The sequence below is a fragment of the Diceros bicornis genome, chromosome 1 (genome assembly GCF_020826845.1).
Source record: "Diceros bicornis minor isolate mBicDic1 chromosome 1, mDicBic1.mat.cur, whole genome shotgun sequence".
Lineage (NCBI taxonomy): Eukaryota > Metazoa > Chordata > Mammalia > Perissodactyla > Rhinocerotidae > Diceros > Diceros bicornis.
Window position 1 is genome coordinate 67,391,340 of NC_080740.1, and position 22,924 is coordinate 67,414,263.

The window sequence follows — 22,924 nt, forward strand, 5'->3', positions numbered from 1 at the left end:
GAAAACTAAAAGTGTACCCAAAGAGAGGACGACATGAAGACCCCTTGCAAACCATCTCCAGCCTTAGCAGTTCTGAGCTCGTGCCCAGGCTCATTTCACCCAAAGCCTCCACTCCATTCCCCAATGCTCTTGGATTATGGAGCTTTTTTTATAATGCTCCTTTTTTCCTTTTTTTTTCCAAGCACAACCATGGTATAATATCACACCTGAGAAACTGACCTACCCTGTCAGCATCCCCATTTCCCTGATTGTCTCATGAATATTTTTTATATCATGTGTCGAATAAGAGCCACACACTGCATTGGGTCCTTTAAGTCTTAATCTGTTGGGTTTCTCCATGCAGTTTCTTTTTTTTTTTTTTAATTTATTTTTATTTTTTTCCCCCAAAGCCTCAGTAGATAGTTGTAGGTCATAGCTGCACATCCTTCTAGTTGCTGTAACCCGTGCAGTTTCTTTGTTGAAGACACTGGGTCCATGTAGCTGGGTTGCTGCATCCTGGGCCACGTCTCAGGAGGCCACATTAGAGTCCCTAGGTGGGGACACTAGACTGTGAACGACCCCCTGGGTGAATCGTGTGTTATGACGAGGCAGCCGAGGGATACGCTGCTTAGAGTGCCCCAGTCAGCGGGTCTCTGTCTCGGAAGTTAGCCAGAGGAAAGAAGGCCGATTTGGACGTTCTGGCCCTGGCTTTGCTTCAGTTAGGCTCTGTGACCTTGGGCAACTCATCCCTTCTCTGGACTTGTGGTTTTCCCATCTGTACAGTGGAGCTAATGCTGCTGACCTCATGGTTTGTCGTGAGGCTCAGATGGGCTCCTGTGAGCTGTGAGGTGCTGTGCTGGGTCTTGGCAGGTGCACGGGCTGGGAGTGAGCTGGGAGTGCCCCGGGCAGCTGGAATGGCCTCTGCCCGGCTGCCCTAAGCTCTCAGCACCCCTTGCCTTGTAAAACCCTCCCCCACCCCTACTCCCCTTCCCCTGGCCATGCCTTTAATCGCTGGGGGGGTGTGTTTTGTTTTTGTTTTTCAAGGTGATTAAACCCCCTCTGATTTTTGTCGACCCTAATCGTAGTCCAGCTGGGCCAGCTGCTACCCCCGCGCAAGCCCAGGCTGCAGGCGCCCCAAGGAAGGCCCGGGCCTCGGAGAGCACAGCCAGGAGCTCCTCCTCAGAAAGCGAGGATGAGGACGTGGTCCCCGCTACGCAGTGCTTGACTCCTGGTGAGCGCGGGCCCGCTACGCAGGGCTGACACACCTGCTGCAACCACCAGGCTCGGCTGGGCAGGGCCGCTAGCACACTCACACCCCTCTGTTGAGGCCCTGAAGGGAGAGGACGCTGGCTGAGGCACACAACAAGTTGTTGGTCAGCAGGGGCTGAGGCACACAGCAAGCTGTTGGTCGGCAGGGGCTTGGGGCAAGGTCTCTGGGCCCTGCATTGGTTCATCCCCATGAGGGGCTGGCTCAGGAGAAATATTTGCCAGGGCTTCTCTGTGCTGCCTCCAGAGGGCAGACCCCAGACCAGAGGCTGGAAGCTGCAGGGACCAGGTTTCTATGTAGTCTAGGGAAGAGCTTGTGACAACTGATTGCCTGAACAGGGTGAGGTGGTAATTAGCCTCCCGTTCCTGGTGGCATGTAAAGGGGGTTAGTTAATCCCTAAACAGACGTTGACGTTGTAAGGAAGAATTCCACCTATCAACGAGAGACAGGACCAGATCTGGGATTTCTTTTTCTTTTTTTTTTTTTGTGAAGAGAACTGGCCCTGAGCTAACATCCGTGCCCATCTTCCTCTACTTTATATGGGACACCACCACAGCATGGCTTGACACGCAGTGCGTTGGTGCGTGCCTGGGATCTGAACCTACGAACCCTGGGCCACCAAAGCGGAGCGCGCACGCTTAACCACTTGCACCACCGGGCCGGCCCCAGGGATTTCTCTTTCTTTTGAGAATCTGTGATTCTCCCTGTGATAGCAAGAAAATGGTTAATTACTGCTATTGTTATTGTAACACTTTTTAATGAGGATATTAATACCTGATTTTGGTAGGCTAATTAAGAAATACAGATTAGCACAAAAGAAAAAAACGTCACCTGTAATCCCACTACCCAGGATAATTACTGTTAACATTTTACGACTGTTAACTTTACAAAGACCAAAGATATACCTGTGTGTTTTTAGTGAGTCCGTACTGTAGGTGTGCTCAGTAATCTTTACTTGATATGTTGTGACATTACGTATTTACGGCATGATTCCTGCCGGCTACAAAGTAGTCCTTTGGGTGCACATACCATAGTTCATTTAGCCAGGGCCGTGTTGGAGGGAGCTGAGGATTTTGTTTGGGTGGCTTTTTGGGACAGTGCTACATGAACATGGTGTAACTAGGCCTTTGCAGATGACCGCGGTGATTCTCACGAGAGACTTAAATGCACGGGGAGTGTCATGTGGCCCCAGTGCTCCCGCCTGTTGCTCAGGAGCAGCAGCCTGGCCAGCTGAGGGGAACATCACGGAGGACTGAAGTGTGGGGAAAGGCTGAGAAGAAAGCCTGGGGTCACTGCCACAGCAGCCCTGTAATCTCCCTGAGCCTTGTAACATGGAGATAGCAACGGCTCCTGCCTGGAAGGCTTGGAGGGAGCATTAAACAGGCTTCTGCCTCATAAGCCCTGAGCACCACGCCACGTCCCCGGAAGGGGCTGTTAAATTGGGTATTGCCTCAGCTGAGAAGGCTACGGGGCTTCTGTGTCCTGACGTGTACCCCATCCGGCTCCATTTCAGCCATTAGAACCAACGTGGTGACCATACCCACGGCCCACCCAAGGACAGCCCTCAGAGCTGGCGCTGTTGGGGCCAGCAGTGGTGAGGAGTCCAGTCGGGTGTCAGAAGGCAAGAAGCAGGAGGCATCAGTCACCCAGGTACCTGGTGGGCAAGGGAGGGCTCTGTAGGCCAGCAGAGGTCAGGAGCTCCCCGCTCTCCCTCTGCTTACTCACACATACTGCTGGGTGGCGTTGCACTTGCTCTCACCCACCCCCCTGTAGGAGTAGCTGCCCCTTGCAGCCAGAGCCTTTCCTGGCCTGGCTACAACCCTAAACCAAGATCCCGAATTACCTTTGAGTGGCCGGGAAGAGTGCTCTGGAACATGGCACCCAGCAGACCAGCGCTGCTCCCAGAGTCCCTCATCAGCTTTTCCAGCTTGCTCGGGCTTTTGGTTTGTTTGTTTCCCCCCAGATTTGAAATGCCATGAACGAAAGTGGCCGTGTTTTAGTGTTCACAGTAGTGCCTCTGGGCATTCTTTGCAGCCTTCACCATTTTCAGTGCGTTTTTACTCAGTCCTTGCCTGAACCTAAACACTGGGCAGGTAGAGTTAACAGCTCATTGTTCCAATGATAAAACTGAGCTCTGTCTTCTCAACTAGAGGTTGAGACTTGTCTCCGATTAGGCGGGACCAGAACCCAGGTCTCCTGACCCCCAGTCCACTGTGCTCTGGGCCGCATCGGTGTGTTTTCCTGCCTCATGGCTCCCGCCCCCTTCTGAGAGGGCAGAGAGAACTGTGTAGGCCTTGGGGGGCCTTGGGCACCCCCAGCTCAGAGGGCCCACCACGAGCTACAGCCTGAGAAGAGCTTCCCGGGAGCGTGGGTGCTGGGTGGGGATCTGGGCCGTGGTCATCACACCCAACAACCTGCATCCCTTGAGCCATTTAGCCAGCAGATGGTGCTGACATCTGTCCATGCCAGGCACTGGGGATACAGCAGGAACAACACAAGGGGGGTCCCTGCCCTCTTGGAGTCCCCGAGTGAGTGAGGAGGCAGCCACTAAACAAGGAAACAAAATCAAGTACTCACCAGCTGGTGAGCGCTTTGAAGGAAATAATAGAAACTGGAGAATAACAGAGTGAACTGCTTCAGAAAGGATGGGCAGGGATCGCCTCCCCGAGGAGGTGACATTGAAGCAGGAGAAGCAGCCGGGCCATGGTGAGCTGGGGAGCACTCCAGCCAGGGAAACCCAGGGACAAGGACCATTTGGGGAAGCGCTTGGGGGTGGGAGAGCTGGAAGAAGGCGGGGCAGCTGGAGGAAGTAGCAAGGGGTGAGGGGCCAGGCCCGGCAGGCCACCGTGAGGGCAGTGGGGGCCGTGGAGGTTTTCAGCGAGGAGTCACGCCCAGTTCTGTTATCAGTTTTCTCTCCCTGATTGCTGGCAGATGTGGGAAGCTGGCACCAGGGAGACCATGGAGGAAGCTGTTGCAGCCACCAGGCTAGAGACATGTCCCCAGTGAAGGCTCAGATTGAGCGGTGGGGCCAGAGCTGCTCCCCTTCCCTGGGCTGGGAGCTGTGTTTGAATCCTCTGAGAACGATATGCTTATCTCCTAACTGGAAGCCTGGCACTATTTTCTGCCCAGATGGTGATATTGCCCCTCTGACCAGCCCTCAGTCCCCCACTCCAGCCCCATGGCTCCTCTTGCAGATACAGGTCCCCTCCCACCCCAGCCAGACAGGGTCTGACCTGGGCATGGCATAGGTGGCATCCCGAGAAGCCAGGAGTCTCAGGGCTGCCTTTGGCTGTCCACAGGTGACAAAGAAGAACCCAGCTGACCTCCCGCTGACCCAGGCCGCCCTGAAGGTCCTTGCCCAGAAAGCCAGTGAGGCCCAGCCTCCTGCTGCCAGGACCCCGTCTTCAAGTGGGGTGAGCTGGGAAGCCAGGGTGCCAGGCCCTATCGTTGGGGGACGGTGATCAAAGACTACAGAGGGTAGAAGGGAGGGCCCAGGCAGGGGCCTGAGTCCCAGTGCCAGCACTTACCTGCCCTGTGAGCTTAGCACACGCACTTACCTCCCTGGGCCTCGGCTGCCCATCTTGGAGAGCCATGGGAGGGTGTAAGGAGGCCTGTGTGGCAGCTACCAGGGCCCGGCCCCTGACTGAGGTGTGCAAGAACCACTAGATCTTATTTCCCCTCAGTTTTCCTTCAACTCTTTCTCCTTTCACCAAATTAGGTTGACAGTGCTCTGGGCACACTCCCTGTGACGAGTCCCCAGAGCACCCCTGTTCCGGCCAAAGTGACCAACAAGCCCAGAAAGCCCAAGGTTCCTGAGGTCCGGCGGGCCTTGGCCACTCCCTTGGGACACTCCAAAGCCAAGGCCTCTGGACCCTCGGATGACAGCGAGGACAGCAGTGGCAGCTCTTCAGGGAGCAAGGAGGATGCTGAGGGGCCCCATAACCTGGGTGAGGGTCCCGGGAGGGAAAGTCTGCATGGGCCTGGAGGAGGGGAGAGGCCGCTGGTGGAGCCCTAGGCTTGGGCCTCTGTTTGTATCTCCACTGGTTCTGCGACCTTGGCCTTAGTTGTCCTGTATGGCCCCATGAGGAAGTTGGTCCAAATGATATCCAAGACCCTCTGACTCTGCTGGTTGACTGCTCCTAGCCTTTTGGTATCAGGCTCCTATAACTGACCCCCCAAAATCTCAGGGCCGGGCCCTCCAACAAGAAAGCGGAGAAGGGTAAGTGAGGCCTCAGGATGAGAACAGAAGGCTTTAGCGTTGAGGTTCTTGCCCGGAATGCGGTGAATAGCAGCTGACCTTGAAAGGGAGCGCTAGGAGCAGATGAAGCCTTAGGCGGGAGGGTGAGGTGCATACAGAGGGACCAGGCCCTCCAGAAGGGCTCCCAGCAGGCTCCCTGCGCTTCTCCAGTAGGTGCAGCCCCCTCCAGGAGGGAGACCTTGGTGGAGGAGACCACAGCAGAGTCCAGCGAGGATGAGGTGGTGGCGCCTTCCCAGGTAACTGCAAGGGAGAGGGCTGGCAACCTCAGGGATTTTCGGGCAGGAGCCCCATGCCAGGCTTCCGCCCACCTGATGCAGTCATAGGCTGAGGCCATCCCCCAGGTCAGGGATCTGGGCCCTACCTCTTCCCAGGGGCCCTGGGCAGGGTCCTGTCTGTGGAGCCAGGCTGTCTCCTCCCCTGAGGCCCCATTTCAGCTTAAAGCCATGAGTAGCTGACTCTCGGAGTCTGTAGAAAGGGCTTACCTTGATTTTGGGTGATTCTCAGATAAAAACATTCTTTAGCAGATGGGATTTCTTTTAAGGTTGTCATCTGTACATGGCAAGTGCTCGTGATTTTCCATTTGCATTAGTAGTAAGAAATTTTCTTTTTAAATGTGCCTGTGTAAAATATATACTAATTAAAATAGTGCAGGAAGTACACGTGAAGGGCTGATGTACCCGGTCTTAGGGGTCCCTGGGCTGGTTTCTTCCCAGCAGGCCATGCACTCAGGCTGGGTTGGGCAGGGTCCCAGCCTCTTTCACAGTGGGCTTCTTCAGTCTCTCCTCTCAGGTTATGTGACCCCTGGGCTGACTCTGGCCAATTCCCAGGCTTCAAAGGCCATTCCCAGGCCAGACTCCAACCCTTCAGTTTCCTCTATTCCGGCCACCAAAGATGCCCCAGACGGCAAGCGAGAAATGGAGCCCCAACAAGCAGCAGCCACCATGTCCCCTCAAACAGGTGAGTTGAGGGCTGCAGGAAGGGCACAGCAGGATGTGGAGGCAGAAGGCAGTGGGCCCCTTCTTTCCCTCCCTCAGGAACAGTCCCACCAGCATGGGCCTGTCTGTCACCAGGGCCTCTCCAAGCGAGCCCTGGTACCCCTGCGTCAAGCGTAGAGGTGCTCATCAAAGTGCAGGGATGGCCCAGGCCCAGGTGTCTGGCTCCTGTGGTCTGGGACAGCCTGGAAGTCAGGTTATCCAGCCCTGTGGGATGCTGGTGCACCTGGCAGGGTGAGCCCTGCCTTAGAGGAAGTGCACCTTGGCTTGCCGAGTGGGCCTTGGCTCTTTAGCTGTCTGTTGACTTTTCTCCTAACAGATGGGCTTATGGCGTGGGATGTAGGAACTCAGGGTAGCTCAGACAAAAGGCGGGAGCCACATTTGGAGAAGTCTCCAGCACATGGCCAAGACCCCAGGTGATGGACTGACTTGCTTTAAAGCCTCAGACAAGCCCCTGGCCACTCTGGGCCCCTGTGTATTAACCATACAGGGCAGGGGGTAATGCATCCATTCGGGGTCAAGGCATGGCACACAGAAAAGGAAGGCAGGGCCGGCCCTGTGGCTTAGCGGTTAAGTGTGCGCGCTCCACTGCTGGCGGCCCGGGTTCGGATCCCGGGCGCGCACTGACGCACCGCTTCTCTGGCCATGCTGAGGCTGCGTCCCACATACAGCAACCAGAAGGACGTGCAACTATGACATACAACTATTTACTGGGGCTTTGGGGGAAAAATAAATAAATAAATAAAATTATTAACAAAAAAAAAAGAAAGAAAAGAAAATTGGAAGGCAGACTGGAGTGCTCACATCACCTGGCCTGGGGCATCAGCCATCCATGACTCTTCCAGTGCTAAGGGACAGGTATCTCAAGTGGCCACACCTGGGACAGCTCTAGGTGTTTTGGGGTGTTTGTAGACAGAAAGCAGAGAAGTGAGCTGCAGAGAAGAGGTTTCCAGGGCTAACTGTGCCCTCCTCAGTTTCCCTCTCCAACTGCCTCCTACCTTTGCAGGAAGCACCGAAGGACTCAATTGGGCCTCCGTCTGTCCTGGGACCCCCTCTGCTCGGCCTACCTCCCCCAGCCCACCCAGGGCTGTTTCAGACCCCACCCTGGGGCCCACTGCACGCTGTAGGGAACAGGCCCCTGCGACATGGAGCAGGGCCAAGCCACTGGGCACCTTTCAGAGCCCAGCATGTAGGAGCTCTTGTGCCTGTGAGGCCCAGAATGGAGAGGAGACCTGCCAAGTCACCTGGGAGGTTAGGGACAGCATTGGGACGAGTGCTGATGTCCCATGTGCTTCTCCCCCGGCCCCCCCCCCACCAGCAGTGCTTGGGCTGTAGCTGCAGCTTGCCCAGTGCAGGTCAGCAGAAGAGGCATTGCTCACTTTCTTCCCCAGTGTTCTCTCTGTGGGAGGCGGGTGCGACAGGGAGACATTTAGAGGGGGCTGTGGAAGGTTTTCACACATGTAGTCAGCACACAATTATCAAAGGATAGCAGAGGCGTGGAAAATTCTAAACAAAGGCTGCACCAGCAGTCACTCTGGCAGGCAGTAAACCTGCTCAGTCAGCCGCCACGTGCCTATGCACCGCACCCATGACCCCCAAACCACCTGGACCCCTGACCAGAAGGGCCATGGGCCCACTGTGTGTAGATGGGCATGAGCTGAATGGCTGCATGGCTTTTGCTCTTATTATGAATCTACAGTTTAGAATAGGGGACCTCACTGTCCATCTAACCCCTCATTTTACAAACAGGGAAACAGAGGCCGTGGGAAGAAACAGGTTGGAGAGCCAGTTGGCGGTAATCAGACCTAGAACTCAGGCCTCTGGGCTCCTATCTCCTTCCTGTCTGACCTTTCATTTCGTTGATAGATTTCAGGCCCTTTCGTTAACATGCTGGAGTCATTTTCCATCCCCCATCCAAACTTGAGTTCTTAGTGTGAGGAGACAAAGAAAAGATCTCTAAGTTAGGAACGGGCAGAAAGCTGTGAGCTCGGAGACCCAGTGGGAGCAGAGTGACCCCTGGGCCTCGCTTTCCTCATAGTGACCCCTAGGCCCCGCTTTCCTCATCTGTACCATTGTCAGAGGAGGTCAGTTTTATCCCTGGACCTCCTTGGCTCTTATACCACGAGAGGTCTGTTTCCCGACTCTCCCAGGTCCGTGACCGCAAGTCCTCTCTCCGTAGGCAGAAGGGAGGCTAGCACCACACCTCAGAAGACCCGGAAGCCCAGGAAGGGGGCTGGGAGCCCCCAAGCCTCAACGCTGGCACTGCAGAGTGACATCACCCGCCGCCTCCTGAGCGAGCCCTGGCCCCTGAACGAGGCCCAGGTCCAGGCCTCGGTGGTGAAGGTCCTGACGGAGCTGCTGGAGCAGGAGAGGAAGAAGGCCGTGGATGCCGCCAAGGAGAGCAGCAGGAAGGGCCAGGTGGGCCGCAAGCGGAAGCTGTCGGAAGACCAGCCGGCCGCCAGGACCCCCAAGAGCAAGAAGAAGAAGCAGCTGGCGGCCGGGGAAGGTGGGGAGGCTGCTGTTTCCCCAGAAAAGGCCCCCAGGACTCTCAAGGGAAAGTCCAAGAGAGACCGAGCAAGTGGTGACATCAAGGAGAAGAAGGAGAAGCCAGAAGGGGAGCCGGGGACGGTGGAGGTTGAGGATGGAGACCCAGGCAACACGAAGAGCAAGAAGGAGAAGAGGAGATCCGACAAGAGTAAGTGGCCACGGCAAAGCACATGTCCCCGGCCCTCGCTGAGGGCTGTCGGTCACCACGCAGGCAGGACGGGCCCTCGACCAGCACAGAAGGTGGGGGGGGGGGAATGGGCTGTGCGGGGCCAGGTAGTGGCAAGGCCAGAGCTGGATCCTAGAGCACCGGGGCCAACGCTCCAGGGAGACACCTGTGGCTCAGGGCGTGGCCCCCCCAGAGCCCAGTGCTCACTCACAGCTGCCGGCAGTCACGTGCACTTTCGGCTTCAGACTTCTTGGGGGTCCAAGCCCTCGGATGGCAGTTTCTCCTCAGAGGTGCTGGCTGCCCCTCACTGAGCCCTGTGCTAGACTCTGCATGCAGAGGGCCCACATTTAACCCTCGTGCCAGCCCTGGACAATAGGTGATATTTTGTTCCCATTTCACAGGTAGAAAGTGTCTTTTTTTTTTGTGAGGAAGATAAGCCCCGAGCTAACATCTGATGCCAATCCTCCCCTTCTTTGCTGAGGAAGACTGGCCCTGGGCTAACATCCGTGCCCACCTTCCTCCACTTTATATGGGACACCGCCACAGCATGGCTCGACAAGCAGTGCATCGGTGCACGCCCGGGATCCCAACTGCCGAACCCTGGGCCGCCGCAGTGGAGCGCGTGCACTTGACCGCTTGTGCCATTGGGCCGGCTCCGAAAGTGTCTTTTTAAAATAAATTTGTAGGGCCGGCCCCGTGGCTTAGCGGTTAAGTGCCCGCGCTCCGTTGCTGGCGGCCCGGGTTCGGATCCTGGGCGCGCACCGACGCACCGCTTCTCCGGCCATGCTGAGGCCGCGTCCCACATACAGCAACTAGAAGGATGTGCAGCTATGACATACAACTATCTACTGGGGCTTTGGCGGAAAAAATAAATAATAAAATGAATTTGTAGAAGTTTTAAAAAGTGAGTTAAATAGTAAAAGTCCAAGTGGTCCATGGATGGGGCAGAAATCATGAGGCTGGCCCCAGGGGCTCTCAGGCCAGGGCGGGTGGTCACAAAGGCCTGTGGGCCTGTGTTTTGATGGCTCCCCAGGGTGTGGGGTGAGCTGGGGACCTGGCATCAGCGCTGAGTTCTAAGACCTCTGGAGACCTGCCCTGTGTGTCTCCTGATGTTGACCCCAACACTTAAGGTTAAAGTGTGCCATTTAGGAAGTTTTTTTTCTTCCCTTAGGAAAAAAGGACAAGGAAAAAAAGGAAAAGAAGAAGAAAGCGAAAAAGGCCTCAACCAAAGCCCCTGACGTACTAACCCAGAAGAAAAAGAAGAAGAAGGTAGCATGTGGTCCTGAAGGCTCTCAGGCCAGAAAAGGGATCCAAACTCAGTCCCCAGGGTGAATGTGATCAGCCCTGTCCTGTGCGTGTCAGGATACAGGGTGGGGCAAGCCAGCCCTGGTCCCTGCCCCCTTTCCATTCTCAGGGTCCAGTGCAGGGGGCTTGTGAGTTGTGACGCTAGAGAAGAGCCGCGGGGGGATGTGCTCCCTGAGGAGGGACAGGGTCTGAGCGTGTGGAAGCCATGGGAGTGACCCTGTCTTGTCTGTGAAGTAGAGGGATGTTTTTGGGATGGGTAGAGAAAAGAGAGACCCCCCCCCAGGGGGTAGGAAAGCTGTTGCAGGTTTCCAGGTGAGAGGAAACATTCCCTGGGATGTGTGTGCCCAGCTGGCAGGGTATCCCCACCGCAGAAACACACACCTGTCTGCTTCAGGGGTGTCAGAGGCTGATGGCCTGAACTGGGGGGGTGGGGGGGTGGCCTCGGCACCTTATCCAGGTACAGTTCTCACCATGGCCATCAGGGTCTCAGCTGTGTTCAGAAAAGCTGAACATCCGTTGCTGTAAAGTCCTGGGCTCCTTCCTCCACAGCACATGGGGCACCATCCCTGCCCTGGGGGCGGGTGGGGGGACGTCCCTGTATACCCAGTATCTCCTGGGGGCGCTGCGAATCCTCAGGAGGGAACCATCACATCCCCTCCTGGTGGGGGCGGCATAGGTGGGGAGACGCTTCCGGTACAAGAGCCTCTCACTTCTCTCCTCACAGAAGAAGACAGCAGAGCAGACTGTCTGAGGGCGCAAGGTGGTAGGTATGCTTCCCGGCCCAGGAACCCCTGCTGACTGTCCACTCCCTGGTGAGGGCGCGAGGGCAGCTCCGGCATCTGCCATGGTCCCGGGGAGCCAGGAGGGGCCTGGTAGCTAGGCCCCGAGGAGAAGGGGAGGCTGGAGAAAGAGGTTTCCTTCCTCAAAGTCGGGGGTGCTGCCAGGAGCCGGAGCTGCAGAAGCAGAAGGACCCAGGACAGCGGTGGCAGTGGCTGACCCTGAGTGCTGGCTGTGCTGCACCTCCTGAGGGAGGTGGGCCCTGGGCTAGCTCCTCTTTGTAGATGAGGATCAGGCTTGAGGTCGGATACAGCTCTGTCTCTCCCTCACTGCTGTCCAGTTCCTTTTTCTTATGATTTTGTAACTCGAGGACGTTTCCTCTTGGGAAGGAAGATGGTTTGCTCCAGACAAGCCATTCCAATGGATTTGTGCTTCCCGGGTGGTGGTAAAGGATTAGGTGCTCTACCCGCCGCCCCTCACAGGGCCACCTGGGCTGCTGGTGAGGATTAGATGAAGTGAAGCACGAGAGCACTCAGCCCCATTCCTGGGACGTGGTCAGCGCTCAGAAGTGTCCACTGTGGCTGGTTAATGCACCTCCTCTGCATCAGAGATGCTGGGTTTTGATTTTATTTTACTCTCTTTGATGGGGAAAACGGTCGGGAAATCTTACGTCTGGATGTGTTTCCTTCCCCCAGGGATTTCTCTGCCAAGTGGTGACCAGCCCCATGCCTCTGCCCTCTGCCCACCATGGGTTGGTTGAATTTTTAACTTCCCCTCCCTCCCCAGAAGAAGACGGCTAGCCGCAGTGTCTGTGCTGGCTGAGCCGGTGAGCCCTGCAGAGAGGCTGCTCCAGGAAGAGGAGGTGCACCCAGCTCCCGTGACCTCCACTCACTGGCCCCCTGCCTCCTGTTCCAACAGAACGCCTCGTAGAGATGTGTACAGTATATATATTTTTTTAAGTGACCTGCCCCTCCCCCCTCCAGCCCAACATGCCCAGAGGCCTCCGGACTTGCCACCTCTTTGCCCTGCAGACCCAGTGAGGCCCAGCCTGTGGCTCCTTCCATGTCCTTGGTCTCCAGCTGATGCTGAGGCTTTGTCCTCCATTTGTCAGTTTTTCTGCATTTTGTTCGTGGTTTTTTTGTAAGAACTCAGAAAATAAAAGACTCGAAGGAAGGGTATAAGTTCCTGGTGTATCTGGGGCAAACGTCTTGCAATTGACTTATTCTTGGAAGGGAGAGTCTGGCTGACGCTTGGAGGTGAACAGACCATCGCTCAGGATTTGTTCTTGACCATGTATCAAGGCCCTGGATACTGTGGGGAGTGGGAGAGTTTGCCAGAGAAAAAGAATCCATGAAGTACCCTGGGTGCTGAATTGGGATGGGGAAGGCTTCCTGGAGGAGGTGGCATCTAAGCTAAGGGTGAGCTCAAGCATGGTTGTGGTTGGTTTCCAGATGCTGGGGTAGGCCAGGCAAATACCCAGAGGCAGGAAATGGAAAGGGGGCCTTCCGAGCCCCCTTTTGAAGTTAGGACTGAGCTGGAGGCAGGCCCTTTTGGAGTACCTGGTAGAGAGCAGCTATGGTAGGCACAGTAGAAGCAGGAAAACCAGTTAGGACTAAGTTGCCCTCATGTCCAGGTAACAAAGGTTCTGTGATGATGAAGGCAAGAAGTGGATGAACTTGAAAGATGTGTCAGGGTGATGCCTCAGGACTTGGTGATGGCCGGCAATGCAGAGGCCCAGAGCAGTGGAGCACCAGAGGCCATGGGGGCTCTCTCCAGGGCTCTTAGCCTTCTGCTAGAGACGGCAAGAGGCCGTGCAAAAGTGAGAGTGCTGGGCTGGAGGTCTTGGAGACCCAGCTTGGCATCCAGCTGTACCCTCCTCCCGGGGAGCTCTCTCTCCCTACAAGTTGCTCTAGAACAGAGGCCGCAGAGTAGTGTACTCGGGGGCTTTGTTGACCCACAGCAAGTCTTTAAACTTAGAAATGGAGAGATTTCACTGAACTTCTTGACTTTGGGCTCCTCTTTTAAAGTCAAGAAATCGGGCAACAAGGGCCTCCATTCCGTCCTGACAGCAGCCAGCTGGGACCCTCTGTCATTGCCATCTGTTATCACACTTGTACCGTTCTCAGCATAGAGATGGAAATGGGACAGGGCGATGGGAGCTGGACCCAGAGGAGCTTGCACTTAAAGAACTATGGGCAAGAGCTTATTTCTTTTTGGAAGTCAAGAGTGTTCCTCTGTGTTAAACATGGAAACCAAGTGTGTCTGTGTCCAAAGTCTCCCACCCCCGCAGCCCGGCCCGGCCCCCCAGGCATCTGTGTTTGGGCTCCCTGTGCTGCGTTCTCCCACCCAGAGCACTGAGTTCAAGGTCTTCAGTTACCTCCTTGGGGTAAAGGACCAGGATCCCAACAGAACAGCCGGGAGCTGGAAGTGTTCTACTTACTACCTTTTATTCTCACGGGAGCTGTGGCCCTGAGGGCTGGTGACAAGCCTGCTGAGCAGAGGGAACTGGGGGTTGGCAGAAAGTAAGGAGGGGTTGTGGGTGGAGAGGCTGGTTTTTCCTGGCCAAGTGATGCGCGGGAGAGGGAAAGCGTGGCTCATTCCCCCAGTTAAATAGGCTGGAAAGCTGAGGCCAAAAGCCAGAAGGGAAGGGACAGCAAATGTGTCAGGCCTGGGGCTTGGGGCAGCGTCATCCCCTCTCCCTGCACCTGCCCACCTCATCCACGGGCCTAGGTCTTGGAGCTCCAGATTAGAGGCTACTGTGGTGTCAGAGATGGAGGTCAGCCTAGCTCTTGCTCCACCTCCTTGGGCCTGGCGTCTCTGCTGATGGATGAGGTGTTGGGCATCCTGCATTGTTCATCTGTGCTGTTCTGAGGTGATTTCTTGTGTCCGAGGATGATGGAGAACCAGGCACTGGAGTCTCATAGAATGAGGTGCAGGGTGGGTGATGGCGGGTGGAGCAGGGGGGTGTAAGGGAAGGGGAGAGGGGCTAGGGTTGGGGGACAGAAGGGAGCAAGGAAGCTGCGGCCGTGCAGGGCTGGCTCGGTGCTGGTGGCTGCATGTGCTGTTCTCAAATGCCTACAGAGAGAGATGCAGCAAGTTAGGGATGGACTCACCTGTTGTCCCTGCCCCTTCCCAGCATCCTGGGACTTCAGAGCAGTTGAGGACTCCCCACCCTCCACTGCCGCCTGCTTGGGTACAAGTACTGACCATTATATAGCCCCCCACGACCCCTAGTCCTCGTCTGTGAAACGAGGGAAGGGGCAGCAAATGACAACCCAGGGAGGTTGGAGGATGGCCGGGGGTCATGCTGCGCTGGGCATCCACCCACAAGGGAGTCAGCCCCTCCGGGAATAAGCTGCTGAGGACCAGTGACCCCTGCAGGGGCCCTTACCTGGGGTCAGATCCTGCTTGGTAATGCCCAGCCCAGACGACAGATCCTCACTTTCCAGTGGCTCTGCAAAAGAGCAGCAAATCCCTTTGTTACTCGTCATCCAGCCTACTGCACCCATTGGCAAGGGGCCTGGGGCTAGTTCTTCCCAACCTAGCCACAGGCCAAGTGCCTGGGAGAGCAGGTGCCAGATGGAAGAGTGCTTCCTGGATGGTGGCCATGAAGTGGAATTGAAGAGCAAGGCCAAGAAAGAAGGTGATGAGATGGGTGGGTCTGTAGCACTCATGGAAGCATAAGTGGATGGTGCATGGATGGTGGAGGTCACAGATGAAAGGACTGAAGGATAATTAAGTAGATGAGCGTGGATGTAAAGAGAGAAATGACAGATGAACAAACAGACGAGGAATGCACATGTAGGTGGAGGGAGAAATGGGTGGATGCATGGCTGAGTGGCTGCCCCCTGGAATGTCCTGGCCCCATGTGCCCCAGGAGGGATCTTTTGCCCCTCAGCCCTCCTGGTCCTTCCTGCTCCTTTGACACTCCCTGGCATGCTGGCTACTGCTTACCACTGCAGTTATGGTGCCCGCGGCTCCTGGTGTGGGGGACCTCGGTGCCGTTGGGGAAGACGCACCAGCAGTAGCCGGTACTCCCATAGCACTGGAGCGGCATATAGTTGCCGTTCTCGTCGCACTGGGGCTTGAACACGCCCGGGTGGATGGCGGGGATGTGGCTGACCTCTTCCTGGCACTTGGTCAGTACTGAAGCGACAGGCATGGTGAACACAGTGAGTGAGCGGGCTCTGGGCCTGGGTCTCAGCAGAACCAGAGATCCACATACCACTGCTGTGGGCCTAATGCCTTCTGCCCAAGTGATTATACTCTCTCTCTAACCATTGCACAGATGGGGAAACTGAGGCCTGGACCAACAAGGTCCAAGATCAAAGAGGAAGTGAATGGCTATGTGGCTAATTCATCCTAGGGTTGGACAATTTCTTCTGACACTCAATGCCTATTAAAGTTTGGAAGTGCACCTATGATTCTGATTTCTAGAGAAAAGCAATGGACACCTTGGTAAGTCTGAGCTTCTGTTACTGGGGGTATCCAAGTAGAAATAGGGGTTTGTTTCAGGATGTTGTAGAGGATTCAGACATCAGCTGGGAGTTGGTTGATATGGAATCCAAGGTGCCTTCTATGAATCTATGATAGAAAAATCAGGCCCACGGCAGGGTGGGCCATTGATCTGCCACTTCTGAAACCAAAGCCTAGAGGGAAGAGACTTGTCCAAAGTTGCACAGCGAATCAGACAGCACCAGGAGGACATGGTGCTCTTGAAGGCTTTAGGGCTGAAAATCCTGGTATACATTGTCCACGAGATGGAAGAACTCCAAGGCCCCCTTGTCTGGCACCCGCTGACTGTGTGACCTCTGGGAGGCCCCTCTGAACCCAGCCCCCTCACTGGAACCTGTGGAGTGCAGTGCTGGGTGGGGAGGGTCATTGTGACGACTCCTGGGATGTTGCGGGTGGCTTTTGCTCCAGGCCCGCTTGGGCAGTGTGATCCTCCACAAAGGAGGTCGCCTCCTGCAGGGAGGCCTCTGACCCCGTGGGCCCTGAGGCAGGTTGGGGGCTGAGGGGCAGCCGAGCCCAGAAGGAACAGGCAGGAGAGATGAGTGAGAGTGAGAGTGGCTGGGAGAGTCCGGTGTGATGAGGGAAGGCCCCAGGCCCGCACCCTGCAGCTCCAGAGGAGCCCTGGGGGAGCTCCAGAAGCCCGGGCACCGCAAGGCTCCACTCCCTTTACCTTTTGTTGGAGCATGAGTGGGCTTCTCCTCCAGTGAGTTCTTGCTCATTTCAAACAAGAGCCACTGATGCATCCAGTTCTCAAAGACCTAATGGGGATAGAGGCAGGGGGTGAGGCTCAGTAGCCCTCTCCACCCCTGCCTGGCTTTGCTCTCCCAAAACCCCTGAGTCCAGCTACAGCCTGGTTCCCCCTTAAGACCCTCAGGGCTTGGTCGAGGTGGTTCCTCAACCCCAAGCACTCTTCCGTGTTTGTGGCTTTGTAGGTGCTAGTAAGCCTCCTCCAGCTTCCTGAGAATGCCTTCCCTGGCCCACGCCCCACCACACCTCTTCCCAGCCCTGCCTTAGATGTCAGGAAAGAGAGGGCACCAGTGCAGGAAAATCTGCTGACCTTCCAGTCCAGGCCCTCCATGGTGTTCTTGAGGTGTTTCAGGTTCTCTGGGAAGCTCCCTTTCAGCTGCGGGTACACCTTCAGGGGGTCAGCCTTCTGCAAGATAGCAAGGCAAGAAGGAAGGTTAAAGAGTTCCCCTGGCAGGCAAGGTGAAATGTGCAGCCTGTGTTCCCCCGGTCCTCCATTCTGAAGGGTGTACCCAAGCTGCACTAAGCTTGGACCCTGGACCTCAGCCATGATGGAGCTGAGGAGGAGAGTAGGCTGTAAGAGCAGTCTAGTTGCTCGGCTACAAGACCCCAGGGCTGGGAGTCAGAAGACCCAGGTTCCAGGCCCAGTTCTACCAATAACCCCCAGTCTTCTCATCTTTCTCATCTCACCTTGCAGACTCCTACTCATCTTTCAGGTCTCACCTCCTCCAGGAAGACTTCCTTGACCCCACTCCCACCCCCCAGCTAGGTTGGGTCCTCTGCCTCTTTCTTCACAAAGCCACCTGTACATGCCTCATCACCTGGTCATTTGTCTGTCTCCCATGCTAGCCTGGGATCTCCATGGAATTGGGAGCTGGGTCTGATCATTCCCCACTGTGGGCCCAGAGCCTGTACAGTGCCTGGCACAGAGTAGACTTGCAGTAAAAATTTGAAAAGGAAAAAATGGGCATCTTGAGCAAGTCACTTCCAGGCTTTGGGCCTCGGTTTCTCCATCTCAAACACAAAAATGCGGGGAGTGATGGGGCTGGACTCCATATAACGTCTGAGGGCCACACTTGCATTTCTTCCCTAATCTGGTGAGTCGTGTTGAATGTCTGCTGTGGCCCGGGCATGGTGTAGCCCTGGTGTGTGGCTGTCCCAGGGGCCTGTGGGCAGGCAGGGCCGCCCGGCCGAGGCCCACTCACCAGGAGCAGGTGCATCACGTGGTCCTGAGTCATGTTGCCGTACTTGGTGGCATTCTGCATGGGCTGTGGAAGGAAGGAACAGGGTCACCAGCACTGGCCCATGGAGGAGGGGCCCTGGATGGGGAGCCAGCAGCTGGGGTCTAGGCAAGAGTCTGGAGTCCCAGGTGCACAATGGGCCCATCTCTGGCACCTCCAAATGTGAGAGCTCGACCGAGTCATTTGACCTTCCTGCTTCAATGTCCTTATTGGTCAATCTGCATAAGCTTTCCTCCCAGGGCTTTGTGGACAGCAGAAAGTTGTGTGGACAGAAACACTATCCACATATGGTAACAAGGGCCTTGAGAAGGGAGCACTGTGAGATGCTATGAAAAATGAGCGCTTAGTAAGCTGTGGAGGGCGGGTCCCTCCTCCCGGGGATGGTCCCCAGAAGCTCTTTCCTCCCCCACACCTGGGAGCCCTCTTCTTCCTGAGGTGGGCCCTGTCCTCCCCCAGCAGTCAGGACCCCCTCCCCAGCTGGACTTTCCCTGGGTCAGCTGTCCTCCCCTGCCCTTTGGCACCTGCCCTCCATGCAGGCTGGACAACACTTCCCCCTTCCCCGCCCTGGCGTTGTCCTTACCCCCAGGCCTTCCATGGGCAGTGCCTGCATCAGCATGGGGGTGGCTACCCGAATCTTGCTCAAAGGTTTGGCAGCTGTGGGGGCAGGAGGTACAGGATGAGTGACCCCAGTGCCCAGGGAAGAGGGGACTCAGATCTGGGGACGATGGTCTCAGACCCTGATGAGAAGGGGCTGGAATTCCAGACCAGAGGGAGAAGACAGTGGGCCCAGCTGGGTGCGGGAATGGTGAGGGACAGAGGCGGGGGGGTGTCAGGACAGAAGGGGGGCACGCACACTTGGGCAGCTTCATGCGCAGGTTCTCCAGCTGCAGGTTCTGTGCGGTGACCGTCAGCTTGTCCAGCCGGCCCTGCTGCTGGTACAGGAAGTAGGCGGTGGTGGCCTGGCCGGCCAGGAGCAGAGCCACCAGGACAGAAAATCCTGTGTACAGGGCTCCGCGGCTGCACTTGCTGTTGGGGGAAGGGGATAGGTCAGAGGACAGTCCACGGAGGTGGCTGCCCCAAGGACTGGCTGGGACCTGCCATGTCCATCAGCCCCCCCAAGCTATTCCTAACAAACACAAGCTGTCAGCACAAACGACAAGTGCCTCTGGTCACGCAGTTGAAAACATTCCCCCAACCCCCTGCTCCAACCATCGCTGCCCCTGCCGTCCTCCCGAGGAGAAATCCTGGAGCTGGCCCTGGGCCCGGGCTTAGTGGGAAAGCGCCAGGACAAGTGCCGTGTCCTCTCTGAGCCTCGGTCCCACCTATGCAATGAGGGGTTGAGGTGGAGGGTCTCCCCAGGTTCCCTCTGTCAGGAGTCTCCTGAGGATCAGGGCTACCCTCCAGGGGAAGGGGGTTTTCACCCCCTACCCACCCAACCCCTGCAGTGAAAGCAGAGAAAGGGAAGACAGTGGGACCCAGACAGCAGAGCAGGGGCCCACCTGAATGAGAGAAGCGAGGCCTTGACATGCTAGGAGTGGGTTGGGAGCACTGGACACTATCAGAGTGGAGCAGGGCCAGGCACCAGCCCCTCTGGGGCACGTCCTCTGCCCCAGACTCTCCGTGTGTCTGTGAGCAAGTCTCTGCCATTCTCTGGGCCTGTCACCCGGGTACCCCTCACCTCAGCAATTCTAGGATTTGATGGCTTTCCTCTTTGAAGTAAGATCTGACAGTGACCACAGAAGTATTTCAAATGGTAATATCCAACTGGGGGGGTTTCAGCAGGAGTACATTGCCTGAGCCTGTGTGACCTGGGAGAATTTCTCACCCTCTCTGGCCTGGCTGGCTGCACAGGGCTGGGTGGCCAGGCCTCAGGGAGCTCTTGTAGCTGTTGGCCTTGGATGCGGTTTAGGGGAATGTAAGGATCCTGCCCCAGGACCCTGAGAGTTCCTGACCTGTTTTTTCCCACCCCACTGAGGAGTGGGACTACTAGGACCCCATTGGAAATCGTCAGGGTGAGCTTGCAGCGTGCTGACTCCAGCAACCAGCAAGGATGGTTTAGGAAACTCCAGGAGACCCTTCTGCCTAGTAACTCATGACATCAGAAACATGGCTCATTCTCACTGGGGAAAAGGAGGAGACCAGAGAGCAAGGGAAAACAAATCCCACTCCTTGGACTTCCCAAGGAACGGGGGTGGCCTGGCCTCTAAAGGTGGTGGAAAGTCCAAACAAGCCTGGGTCGTGCCTGGGTTCAAGCTCTCCAGCTCATTCCCCCCATGCACACCACTTCTGCAAGCCGACACCCAGTCTAGTCTCAGCTCCACTTCCCACCATCCCTTCCCTGAACTTCAGTTTCTCATAAGACCTAAAGATCTAGAGAATCATATTGAAGATGGGACTGTAACCTGAACTGGAATCTTGGCTCTGCCGTTCCCTGAGCTTGGGGACCAGGGGCAAGTCAATCTCTGACGGAGTAACTTGAGGTAAGAACATCTACTCAAAGGGTTGTTATATTAAGTAAGATCACGAGAGTAAAGCTCTTGGCTCCATACCTACCTAGCACATAGCTAGCGCTCCATAAGTAACACTGTCTACTATTCTCAAAGAAGGTAATAATTAACTTTAGCATCTGGTTTCCTTCCTCTTTATACATCTTGAAGCCCTGACGTCCGTTTCTGGAAGAGTGCCAAATCTTTGTCACACCCCCTCTTCATTTCCTCCTTTCCACTATCTTCGTCTTGAATAAAAAATAGTTATTGACCAAAGTCAAGAGCCAACCAGAACTAGCAGGAATCATGAGACAAGTGTTGCCAGGCAGAAGTGTTCACGAAATGGTCCGAAACAGGCTCAAGTCTGGAACGGCCTGAGCACACAGGGCAGGCCAGTGTTCGAAGCAGTAACTGAACTAAAAGGAAAACCAGAGGAGGATTTGATGAGGGCGCACCCTCTCTGTACACAGAGCCCACACTGGGTCTGCAACTCACTGGGTGGCCTGAGCTCAGAGGAGTCCCCCCTCCCCTCCCTGCAAATCATGCCTCTAGGAGGGGCCAGATGGTATAGAGTGAGCTCAAACTTTGAAATCTGACTAGTCCTGGGTTCAAATTCTGGCTCCAATATTCACTAGCTGTGATAACTTAGGTAAATTACTTACTAATATGAGCCTCGATTTTCTCTTATGTAAAAATGGGATGATAAAAGTACCTGACTCATAGGGTTACTATGAGAATTAGGACTGAATTTAGCATTTAGTTACATGTCTGGCACATAACTAATCACAACAATTACTAACAGTGGCTGACGACTGGTGACAGGTATACAGTGAATAGGAACTATTATCATGACTATTATTATTATTATTATTATTACCGAGACTCAGAGAGAAGCAGTGATTTATCCAAGTCACACGTGACAGTAGCAGAACCTGGACCAGAATCCAGCCCTCACAAGAGAATCGGCCCTCCTAGCCATGAGATTCCCCAGGATTTGCATAGGCCACTGCTCTAATGGTCTATACCTGGTTACTGTCCCCAGAACACAGTTCCTCACAGCATCTCGGAGTGTCTCTCTCAAACCACTTTCTGCCTGGCAACAGCTGACATCACAGCTGTAAATCCCCGTAATTTGCAAATTACTTTGTGGAGATTGGGGGGAGCGGGGACATTGGGGTGGCTGCATTCTAACCACCTTTTTTTTTTTCAAGGGAACACATGGATGAGACCATCTTGGGGCTGGGAGAGAGGCACAGGCAGGGCATGGCCCACATCAACACTCAGTCCCTTCTAGAAATTTAGCCAGAGCCCCCCTCGCCCTTTCTTGACCCCCTTCCAACATCTCTCAATCCCTCCTGTGATGGCAGACGTCTCCATCTACTCTATAGACACCTGCAACCGTAATTCACCTGATACAAACACATATACCCATCCACGGAAATTAGGAGGAAACTCTCCTCTGATGAGCTGCTTCTACCACTCTCTTTTAGAAACTCTGTTTCTCCGTCTAAGATCCATAACATTGTCAAAATCTGGCCCAAGGTTTCTAACCCAGAGTTCACAGCTCAGCTTTGGCGAGGGTTGGGGGGGGGGGCGGTCCGTGAAGTCCTTGATATCGTGTGAAACTCTAGGGAGAGAGTCCAGAGCTCTCTTCTCATTCTCAGAAGGAAGTGCATGATGCACAGAAAGTTAAAACCCCTGCCCTATAGGAGCTCCCTCATTTTACAGGAGGGAGAACTGAAGCCAAGAGCGGGCCGGAGACTTGCGCAGAATCACCCAAAAGGTTGTGTTAGAGTAGAGCCTGAACCCGAGCCTCCTGTGACTCCCGGTCTAGTGCTCCTTCCACAGCACCAGTGCACGTCTGTGTGGTCCAGGATTTGTGTGCTCTCACACATACCTCTCCGGGGCTCCAGGGCGCTGGCCCAAGATGGGCACCTGCTCATGGTTGGAGATGAGGTCGCGCTGGTCTTCCATGGCTCTGGCTTCTGATCGTCCCCACGCCTCCTGCTGCTGTTGCTGCTGCCGCCGCCGCCTGCGTGTCTGGGACGCTGAACCCCTGGCTCACCTCTTGAAGTTGGGGCTGAGGAGGAATCTGATTCGTCCACAAGAAGCCACTCCGCCCACCTGGTCGAAGTGGAAGTGAAAGCCACAAAGCTGGAAATACCCCCACTGGGCAAAGCTGCCTTTACTGGGACAGGATGGGGAGGGGGAGCTCCCTAGGCAGGTAGAAAGGCCAGCACGCTTCCATTGGCTGCCCAGGGCCCTCATCACTTGTTTCCGGGCAGACCTTTGGATTCATAAGGCTCTTTGGCTATTTGGATAAACAGGCAAATGTTCACTCCCTAGATGAGAAATCACTTTGAAGCAGAAAATGCCTTTGTCTGTCTCCCCCTCTCAACCATAGATGAGTGGGCACAGGAAGTCGCTGCTCACCCTCTGTGAGCTTAGGCAAGTCCCACTCCTTCTCTCTGGCCTCAGTTATGTCACCTCAAAAACCAGGGAGGAAAGTTGGAGTCAGTGTTCCCTCTGCTCCCTTCTATCTCAAGCACTTTATGAACCTGACTCCGTGGTTCCAAGGCTCGGGTACTAATATTTCCACCACTTACTAAGCCCTCCTCTGTACCAGGCACCGTGCTAATCGTTTTACAGG

At 55.5% G+C, this 22,924-nt stretch overlaps 2 protein-coding genes across 5 annotated transcripts in view; one reads left to right on the forward strand and one right to left on the reverse strand.

Moving 5' to 3' along the window:
- The window catches only part of TCOF1 (treacle ribosome biogenesis factor 1), a 41,303-nt gene extending 28,834 nt beyond the window's left edge, over positions 1–12,469 (forward strand). For 2 of the 3 annotated variants that reach the window (XM_058544073.1, XM_058544082.1), the window contains 10 exons: positions 1,024–1,210; positions 2,760–2,896; positions 4,546–4,659; positions 4,965–5,193; positions 5,655–5,740; positions 6,281–6,461; positions 8,676–9,191; positions 10,381–10,478; positions 11,239–11,277; positions 11,987–12,469. In XM_058544073.1, the coding sequence (XP_058400056.1) occupies positions 1,024–1,210; positions 2,760–2,896; positions 4,546–4,659; positions 4,965–5,193; positions 5,655–5,740; positions 6,281–6,461; positions 8,676–9,191; positions 10,381–10,478; positions 11,239–11,265 (1,575 nt within the window). In that variant the 3' untranslated portion in view covers positions 11,266–11,277; positions 11,987–12,469. The remainder of the gene's footprint in view (positions 1–1,023; positions 1,211–2,759; positions 2,897–4,545; positions 4,660–4,964; positions 5,194–5,654; positions 5,741–6,280; positions 6,462–8,675; positions 9,192–10,380; positions 10,479–11,238; positions 11,278–11,986) is intronic. The other variant, XM_058544092.1, reaches the window with a different exon arrangement.
- Positions 12,470–13,721: 1,252 nt separating this feature from the next.
- On the reverse strand, positions 13,722–22,441 carry CD74 (CD74 molecule). 2 transcript variants are annotated; one of them, XM_058544103.1, is made up of 9 exons: positions 22,172–22,441; positions 18,642–18,814; positions 18,369–18,442; positions 17,753–17,815; positions 16,861–16,956; positions 16,474–16,561; positions 15,246–15,437; positions 14,683–14,745; positions 13,722–14,366 (listed from the first exon to the last, which is right to left on the reverse strand). In XM_058544103.1, exons 1-9 carry the CDS (start codon positions 22,246–22,248, stop codon positions 14,359–14,361), a joined length of 834 nt encoding a protein of 277 aa, XP_058400086.1. In that variant the 5' UTR covers positions 22,249–22,441; the 3' UTR covers positions 13,722–14,358. The 2 variants fall into 2 exon arrangements, with proteins under 2 accessions (XP_058400086.1, XP_058400094.1); XM_058544111.1 differs by lacking the exon at positions 15,246–15,437 and having other exon boundaries at positions 22,172–22,435.
- Positions 22,442–22,924: the final 483 nt, after the last annotated feature.